Raw genomic sequence first — 10,023 nt, forward strand, 5'->3', positions numbered from 1 at the left:
ATCGCAGAATTTACCGCATAATCAGCAAAATGGCGCAGATTTTTAAAAGGCCGCATATTTATCAAAAGGCCACATAATCCCCACATTTTTCCACACAAAGTTGAGAAAAAAAAAGTTAACTCGTCTTGACGTGACGTCATCAGCTCGCGCATCACAGAATGTAAACAACACTGTATAGAGTGAATGTGTGGAGCTCACACGATAGAGAAAACACCAAGATGAAAAAATCTAATCCATCTCATTTACCGACGAACATTTCTACTAAAGACCGGGCAAAAAGTGGTGGCAAACTATTCTGCACCCCGTGCAACTGTGTGTTGGAGCATAAGAGAAAATCGACGGGGACGACCCACTTTGATTCATTCAAACATTCGAAAATGGTTTCTGCTGCTGCGGACAAGCAAAGCCAAACAACTCACGTTCACCGAGGCATCAACCTCCAAAACCCTTTCGAGGGCTACAAGAAACGAAGTGAGTAGCCTACAAGATTGAAGCTGGTCATACGAACGAGTAAATGAAAACAGAATGAGGCGGAGAAGTGTGTGTGTGGTGTGTGTGTGTGAGATTAAAATAGCCCAATTGCTTTTACAATAAATAAACATTGGATGTGTTTAATTGAATAGTAAAGGGGTTTAACGTTAGTGGCAGGTTGTGTGTGAGAGAGAATAAATAAGACAGCCCAATATTTAAAAAAATTGTTATTCTTTTCCCCCGCATATTTAGCATATTTCGCAACTTTCCGCATATTTCGCAACTTCCGGCAATTTCACCGCATAAAATCACATAAAAACCCTGCATGTTTAATCGCATAATCAAGGATTTTAGCCCGCATAATCAAGGAATTTAGCCCGCATAATCAAGGATTTTTGCCCGCGTTTTTCTGGAGGGTCTAGTTATGGTTTTGTCCATGTGAAAATAGGAATCCTCATGGCAACCAAGTATTCACCTAGTGCGTCTCACAGAACACATACAGTCCACTATGATTTCCTCAAATGTATACATCAATAAAGATTTCAATGGATTTATGTGATTCACAGCAGAAAATGCCATTTCTTCTTTTTGCCACATGCAAAGTGACCCAGGGTTGAAGGAATTATTTGTAGAGGCCAAACAATGGTACTACAATTTCTGGGTCATGTGACGTCAATGGGTCCAAAAATACTTTTTCCCATTGACCAGAACAGACAATTGAATAGCCCCTATTTAAATCATTATGTCCTACAATGTGTGAATCACATGAAAATCTGTATCCAGAGTTATTTTTCCTCTTCATTCATTTGACTGAACTGAGAGCAGACAGGATGAAGCAGATTGGAGGCAGGGCTAAAGGGAAAACGCAGTGTGCATGATCTACGGATCCAGATACGGGTACTTCTGCTCTCAAGGCAGCAATTCAGTTCTCTTTATACATGCATGTTTGGCCAATACGATCATTTGATACAATGACCAGCACTGGGGGATTGCTATGAAGCTGAAGATTGATTGATAACGTAACCCCAAAACGCTGACCAATCAAACTACTCTGATTGGTTAGCTAGGTGGCTCTGTTGTGATTGGCCAACAGCTTAGAGATGTCCCACCCCTTAGCCTTTCACATACAATGTGTTGGAGCGCTAGCCAATAGAAGTGCGAGTGTTACTAAGTGATATCATTATGTACAGGGGTGCACACAACTTTCTCAGTGAGGTACTCAGATGAGTACCTGGAGTCACTGTTTGGTACTCCAACTTCTGGCTACCCTCAAAGTTCCCATGAAGCCCTCTGTATCGCGAATGTCAGCGGGGGGGGGGTCCTGTCTGTGGACACGGAGACCGACTGTCGTCCGGTGATCTAACCGCCTTCTGGAAAAGCTTCACAAGTACGTCGGTACGCAAATGCGCTTTGTGACACAAGTGACGGTAGGCATTTCAGATTGTTGCCGCGCATGCGTACCTGCGTACCACTTATGTGCACCCCTGATTATGTAACAGAAGTAAACACATGAGAGCAATGGAGGCGTTTCAGAGAAGGGGGGGGGGAACAGGGAGTTTAGCCTCGGACCATTTACATGCACAAAAACCCATATAAAAACTCTAAGAAAGGGACAATTCTGAAAAGCATGATAGGGTCTCTTTCACATTACAGCATGTAAACATGTTCTAGTATAAAAATTGAAAAAACAAATAAACCTGAAAAGTTGTCTATAAAGATTAAAGCAGTCTCACCATGTGACACAGACGGCTGGATGTGATTGGAGGAGGAACTCTGCCACACACCCAACCTCGCTGCTGAGGGGGCGGAGCCTGGTGCTGCCACAGGTAGAGGCTGTGTTTCACTCTCTACTATGATAACTGCATCCTGGTCACACTCTGCTGAGTCATCAGCAGGGAGAGGAAATGAAGGGCCCCTGCTGGCTGAGTCACTGTCGGGGGCCCAGCGGGTGAAGAAGGTCTCCAGCTCAAACAGAGAGTACTCAGAGCTGAGGGGGGTGCTGGTGATGGACCTCTGCTGTTGTTGTGCTCTGGAGGTAGCTGCTGAGATGGTGTCTGGTACCCTCAGCTGGACCGCCGCCACACTGCAGGGGTCCGCCGATGACTGAGGGGCTGCAGACTGGGGAGGAGGGAGAGAGGTGCGTTAGGACTTACATCGTACTAAGGTACAGGACTGGATGGAGATCCAAACACTTAGTTGGACATTTTGGAAATATGCTCCCAGTGTCCCGGCGCCAGGCAGCAGTCGGGGGTTTGGAGCCATGCTCAAGCGCCAACAGTCCACATTGTATTTTTGTATTTGGACCAATCGTACTTGAACCGGCGACCCTTCTGTTCCCAAGTCCCTACAGACTGAGCTACTGTCCCCCCCCCACAGCAAATATACATACAAAAACGTGCAGATTAAACTAATGAGCAAGTATTTTTGTTTAATGGCAATACACAGTATGAAGTGTTAAAACGACAAGTTGTGTTGTTGGCAGTTTCATGCTAAACTTAAGTCTTCCGAGGTATATAATATAGAGATAAGCAACTGGAGTTATTTGATCATACTCTATTGTGTTTTATTTGTGTGTAGCGTGAAATTATTTTGTATTCACTATGTATTGCATAATGACAAATCAATTGAATTTGTAATTATAAAATGCTGCTTTAGATGTGTGTGACAGAATCCGACTAGCTGAACTAAGTCTAACCCCCCCTTCAACTCTTGGGCTCATCACTGATCAGGTTTATATATAAATAATATACTGTTTTGGAAAACTGTTAACTCTGTTATTGTTGTGCACATAAGAATAGCATGTGCTTTAGAAATGTGATCTAATCCAACTTTACATGGAGGCAAATATAGTTTTACATATGGATAATAAGAATATTATAATATTGTGTCACAATTTTGTAATGTATGATTAAAAGAAAAAGAAATACGCATCTTGAGTTTTTCTTAAGTTTTAATGATTACATTGCAAATGGTCAACATTAGGCAGCATTGAACATAATTGTGACACAATAAAAAGTTAATGTTACATTTACAGTAAATGTTTATGCTATGATGGCTTCGGTTGACATAAAAAAATCACATTTTACACATACAAAAATATGTTCATTTTTGTATATAAAGAGAGCTGGTGTATTATTAGGAGAAACTGAAGGCATTTAAAAAATAATTACATGATCAAATACAAATATTAAAAATAATAATTATAATATAACAATGAAAATGAACACAGGATAGCTGACTGAATTTAAAACACACACACACACACACACACACACACACACACACACACACACACACACACACACACACACACAAACACACACTCAAAAACAAGAAAAACAAACCTAATTTCTCATGTTTATAAGATAACTCACTCAATCATATAAATCTACAGGATGATTTTTCCCCACCTTACTGCTCTGAGATATCTTTCAAATACCGTTTTAACCTCTAGTTACTGTCAATGGCTTTTACGTTGGCGGGGTTTTTTGTATTGCTGTTGAGCATATCAATACAACCGTAACTGTTTTAGATTAAAAGCCTTCTTACAGCTGCCCAAGCACTGAAGTCAATGAGAAGTGTTGTTGCTGCACCGCCTGATAGGTGTGAATGGTGCTGCGGAAATAAATACTATGCTAACATTCACACGTGAGCCATTAAAGTAGACTACCGACAATTTCACTCGTCCATCGGTTTTTCAATTAGTCTGTCTAAAAGGGAAAACAAATACATACTGCATGTAGTGTTATTTCTCAATAGTTCTGAAGTGGAAACAATTTTTGTTTTTACTTGTTATTTAGGGGATTTAGAGACACAAAAGCACAGCGTGTTTAGTTGTATCACTAAGATGTCCCTGACTGCGTGCCTACGTCTGTGGGTGGTGTCTCTTTTGGTGTTTTTTCAGGTTGCTGGGGTCCGAGAACCTCTCGGGGCAGAGGGGGCACTGGTACGGCCTCTCCCCAGTGTGGATGTTCCGGTGGATCTTCAGGTTCCAGAACTGAGAGAACTTTTTGCCGCAGACGGTGCAGCCGTACGGTCTCTCTCCTGTGTGAGTCCTGAGGTGGGACTCTAAATTTGCCGGGGAGCTGAACCCCTTGCCGCAGAACCTACAGATGCACAGCCTCTTCCTCTGGGATTTCTGCTGCATCTCAGCACTTAAACTGCCCTGACCTCGGCTTTGCCCTGGACCCAGGAAGTGCTGGGGCTCCTGGATCTGACCTGACACGTGACTGGGGCCGGGATCCTCCGACAGATCGATAACAGGGGACTGCTGGAGAAAGGAACCAGAGGTGTGGGAGCCTCTAGAGCTTTCAAGAGCCAACCCCCTTCCTTCTGAATGCCCAGCATCCATTGTGCTGGGCGGGAATGAGAGGGGGGCGCAGTGAGAAGACGGCCCTGGGAGGCTGTCGTCGTGACAATAACTACCCCCCCCATTATTCCACTGCGAAGAATGCCCATAGCTGACCTCTGAGAAGCCCGGCCTTGACTCCTGCAGGTCGGACAGCTGATTGGTGGTTTGTGTGATGTCATCAAACGGCTGAACAGCTCTGTAGTCGTCGGTGCTCGACTCCACCAACCCTGCAGACACACAGAGAAACTCCCTGTCAGACACACTGTATGTACTGGAAACCATTATATTTAGACATTCAGGCTTTTCATAAAACTGAATACAACTGGAAGGACAGCTGCTGCTAAAGAACAATTAAAACAAGTGCAGAGAAAAACACTTTGTTAATGTTTTGATCTGTTACCAGGAAATGGGAAAGATGCATTTGGCCCAGGTACATCCTTTAGTGTGAGGACATGAACAAACATGATTCATTGAAATATTATAAGTAATATGCACATGTCAGTTCCAGTTGCTTTTCCAATGTTTAATTGGCTTTTAAGCCGCCTTTAGCTTAGCGGTGGTGACATGAAGTCATGTGACCGTGATGCTATTTCATTTTGGTGATTGCAGTTACGCTTCAAAAGTCATAAAGTGGTATTCATATGTGGAGATTATCATGCTGAACAAACGGGTAAGTATAACAAATGTTTGTTTGCAATAGATATTTTCGATAATATTCCAAAATCCAATGTAAAAATCCCATTGCTTTCTTGTCGAGGGAGCCTTTGAAATGCTAACTTCTGCGTTGGGCTACGAAAATACGTCATTGCTGCCCCACTCTTTACCGGCATATATACTTTGCATTGTAAGGTTGGTTGGAGACCTCATAGTGTGGTAACTTCTTCAATTGAAAGGTGGGGGTGCGCACTCACCCTCCTGTATGCTGAGGCCTGTCTGGCTCCCTGGCTCCCCCTCTTCTACCTTCACCAGCACCACATCTGGCTCCACCTGCTCCTGCACACACAGAGAGGAACTATCAGATGTTTCTGCACCGTAGACACACAGCACCATAGCACATGATACAGAAATATGAGCAGTGTAATAATTCTCAGTGGATTTGTCAGCAGCAACATAATTGCAAACATTCTGCAAACCCAATACAGGTATTTGAAGACCATTTCAACAGTGACCTAGAATTTCTCAAATGTATATTTACATAAACAGTACTACTGGGGTCCTCAAATCTACATTTAAATCAATCAGTTAGTCAAATGAACCGTACTATAGTGTTAACCTTTTATACATTCCAGTTGAATTAATTAATTCGTTAATTAACATTTATTAACATGTATTCTAATTAAGTCCAAAATATATTTTATGATGGATGGATAGATTTTTTTTCTCATTGAAACACTTCCTGTTTCAAAACGAAATCAGTGCTAATACGGGCATTATGGCAAATGATTGCCTTAGTTTTTAGTATTCACAATCTGATGATAATCTTGATCTGTACACGAATCAATATCCCCCCCTTCTATAATAACAACCTACTTCATGCATATCCATTCAATATTTCTCCCTTTGCACTATTTGACATTTCAACTTTTTTGTGTGTGTGTGCGCACGCATATGTGTGTGTGTGTGTGTGTGTGCGCGCACACGCAAGCCCATTGAGAGCAATTTAAACCCAGAGTTCAGGAATCAGGAACCTAAACTCATCTGAGATGTAAAAAAAGACTGAACAGTGGTTTAAGAAACATATTTTATTCCATAAATTACATGTTTTATAAAATGGTAAATATTTCAACTTTAAAATACATGAAATGAGTTACATTTGTAATGACAAAGCTCTGATCATTTACTGGGAGTATATGGATACCATGTTCCTCTGCAGTGAGTGAATACTGGCTTAGACTGAATTCCAACAGAGGTAGGAGGCGTGTGGCGCAGTGGATAGAGCGTTGGTGTTCGGATCAAGGGAGCACAGGTTCAAACCCCACTGCAGTCAGCATGTCGTTGTGTCCCTGGGCAAGACACTTACCCCCAAATTGCTCCTGTGGGGATTGTCCACAGTAGGTCACTTTGGATAAAAGCGTGTAACAAGTAACATGTAATGTACCAATTTATTTTATTCCCACTATATAACCAAAGGAAACACAATGTGTCAGACATATAACTGGAAAAGCCTCATTTTAAAATCTCCTGTTAACAATGGAATTGAAAACATTATTTTCCACCATGTTCAGTCAGTCAGTGCACCCCCACCTACTACTGTGTAATGCTTTTCCTATTTTATTTTTTATTTACTGGTCGCACAAGTTGTGAATAGGACCTTTTTCCATTTTTGGTAGCACCTTGAGGTTCAATCTTTCCATATACAGTCCGAGTACAAAGTGCAATCAATCAGAACACTCATGCTTTTATTGGCTGGAGCTCAATCACATCGGCGAAGGGGCAGGACATCTTCCAGCAGTGAGCCAATAATAACCGAGCCGCCCAGCTAACCAATCAGAGCAGACTGGGCTCTGGTTTCAGACAGAGGGTGAAAAGAGGTGCTGCAGCACAGGCAGTATGAGAAAAATAAAGAGCTTTTGAACATTAAAGCATGGAGACATGTCACAGTAGAGACAGTAAATACTGATATGAACTTGAAATGAGCATAATAGGGCCCCTTTAACTCAATACAGCTTTAAAGAAATGGCAACCTTGAACAATCATGTAAAGTACAATTGACTATGAACCGACATTTGTCCGTTTGGTTGCAGATTAAAAGATTCCGAGGGTCACTTTTTAGATACTGTCACACAAGCGAATCCTCCCTACACTGAGGTAGGTAATCTCCTGTCTATGAGAAAAAGTATCTTTGCAGCAAAAGGTAATATTCTTAAGGTAATCATATACCATATGCTAATCCTAACCAGAACTCATTTTACAACAAATCTCAAAGCCTGATCTTATTAATCTGAGCCAAAGAGCTCCATGTTTGTCCCAAAACTATTTCACACTGATGCACTGTGGGAAGCAGGTTGGAGTCTAGCACAGAGCATGTTACTGAGAGTGCTGTGGAAGACTATGTGGCAACCCCGTCAATTCAGCATTTCTACATAACTCATGTACGTGTGTTACCTTTCTGTGTGTGTGTAATGTGTTTATATTACAGAAAAAAATAACAATGTAATAGTTTTAAAACTACTACATTGTTATTTTTTTCCCAGAGAGTATTTTAATAAAGTGCTTAGCAAATTAGTAAACTTTATATTAGTAAGGTGTTTTTACATCAATCAGAGAGTATTGAGAGACCCATTAACAAAATGTTGCTTTGTGTATGAATATGAAATATGTTTATACCAAAAGCCTTCTGCTTTAAGACGCTTGTGTGAAACTGGACCAAAGACTAGGCAGAGTCTCCACAGCAGCAGAAGGGATGCTGGTGTGTTTGCAGCAACATCATGTATGAATGGTAATACTACTTACTATACTTATACTGATAGTACTTTAGGCTACAGATTAGTAAAAATGTGTCCTTAATGTTCTGTCGGAGACTTTGACAATTGTTAAGAGAACATTTGAAAAAGACAAAGTCGTCATAACCAAATTTAATTTCTAAAGTATAAAAGCTTGACCTCAGCATTTACTGGAATGCCTCTTGTTTCTCTCTTTGAAAACAATATCACATTAAAATTGTTTCATGAAATGTTTCACATCAACATATCAGAGCATCTCAGAGTGTTTTCTGGATGATAAAATCTTTCAGTATCCTCCGGTTGGTTCACAGTCAAGGCCTGCTCCCAGCTCTCCTTCAGCAGAGATTTCAGGGTGGCTCTTCTGGTGTGTTTTCAGGTTCCTTATCCAGGCGAATCCCCTGCCACAGATCTCGCATCTGTACGGTTTCTCTCCGGTATGAACTTTCTGGTGTTTCCTCAGGTTCCCGGCCTCGGAGAACATCTTCCCGCAGGTGGAGCAGCTGAACGGTCTCTCCCCGGTGTGCACCCGCTGGTGGATCTCCACCTTCTTGGGACGGTTAAAGGCCTTGCCGCAGTAGCTGCAGACAAACAGTCTCTCCTTGGTGGCGGGGCGTCGCTGCGCTGACCCGCAGCCACTGATGGGCTGGGAGGGGGGGGCACCGGGTCCGCAACGCATCCAGCCGTTCATACTGGCAGAGGTTGATGGGTAATCAGCCGCTGCCATCGAGTATGAGCAAGACGCCTTCCTCCCTTTCACTTCGTCGAAAAACTCCTCCACCAACAGGTTCGCACCATTATCATTGTCACACAACACGTCAAAATGTGAGTCCCTGCTGGCGTCATCAACATACTGCTGTGGGGAGTCTCTGCCCTCAACACTGAGTTCACATGTAAGGGGAGGAGAGGAGTCACTGACCTCCACTCCTCGGCTGCTGCCGCCCGGGGGTCTTCTGCTGCCCTGGATCTGGGCCCGGGTCTGACTGGAAGTGGACTGAGTCTCCTGTCCTCCAGCTCCATCCTCCACCACGCCTTCAGAGAGAACAAGACATGGAAAATAAACATTTAGTGCTTTACTCTCTTTCACTCCAGTTCTGAAGTCTTTACACTGGCTTCCTGTGTGTCAAAGAATTGATTTCAAAATACTGCTGCTGGTTTATAAAGCATTGAATGGTTTAGGCCCAAAATACATTTCTGACCTACTGCTAAATTATGAACCATCCAGAACTCTCAGGTCTTCTGGGACTGGTCAGCTTTCTGTCCCCAGAGTCAGAACTAAACGTGGAGAAGTTCAGTTATTATGCTCCAAATATCTGGAACAAACTCCCAGAGACCTGCCGGTCCGCTGAAACTTATTTGATTACCATTGCTTTTTAATGTCCGTTTTTAAATTCCATATTTCTTAATGCTCTTAATGTTTTTTCATTGTTTTAAAGCACTTTGAATTGCCTTGGAATGTGCTATATGAATAAACTTGCCTTGCCTATACAGACACAACTTCTTTCACACAAGTATTCATGCCCTATTTTGTAGTTACTAAACTCCAGAGGTGGGGACTCGAGTCACATGACTTGACTCGCATATTTTTTTACTTGAGACTTGCTTGACTAACATTGATAAAAGACTTGACTTGGACTTGGTATTCATGACTTGAGACTTGACTTAAGCTTGAGATAGATGACTTGAAAGGACTTGAATGTTTAAAATTAAACATTTGCGTTTGTTTTTGTAGTGGGATATTACGTTTAGTTTTTTCGAAAA

The 10,023-nt window shown here is 42.2% G+C and overlaps 1 protein-coding gene across 1 annotated transcript; it reads right to left on the reverse strand.

Moving 5' to 3' along the window:
* Window positions 1-2,204: 2,204 nt before the first annotated feature.
* Window positions 2,205-9,370, reverse strand: LOC104944132 (uncharacterized; the record flags this gene model as incomplete). The annotated part of the gene is made up of 4 exons (XM_010769608.1): window positions 2,205-2,589; window positions 4,937-5,049; window positions 5,734-5,815; window positions 9,182-9,370. Coding segments are annotated over 4 exons (769 nt in total), but the record flags the coding sequence as incomplete, so codon positions are not given.
* Between the last annotated feature and the right edge of the window lie 653 nt (window positions 9,371-10,023).

This window comes from Notothenia coriiceps, unplaced genomic scaffold, assembly GCF_000735185.1.
Source record: "Notothenia coriiceps isolate Sejong01 unplaced genomic scaffold, NC01 NC01_scaffold00007559, whole genome shotgun sequence".
NCBI classification, from domain to species: Eukaryota; Metazoa; Chordata; class Actinopteri; order Perciformes; family Nototheniidae; genus Notothenia; species Notothenia coriiceps.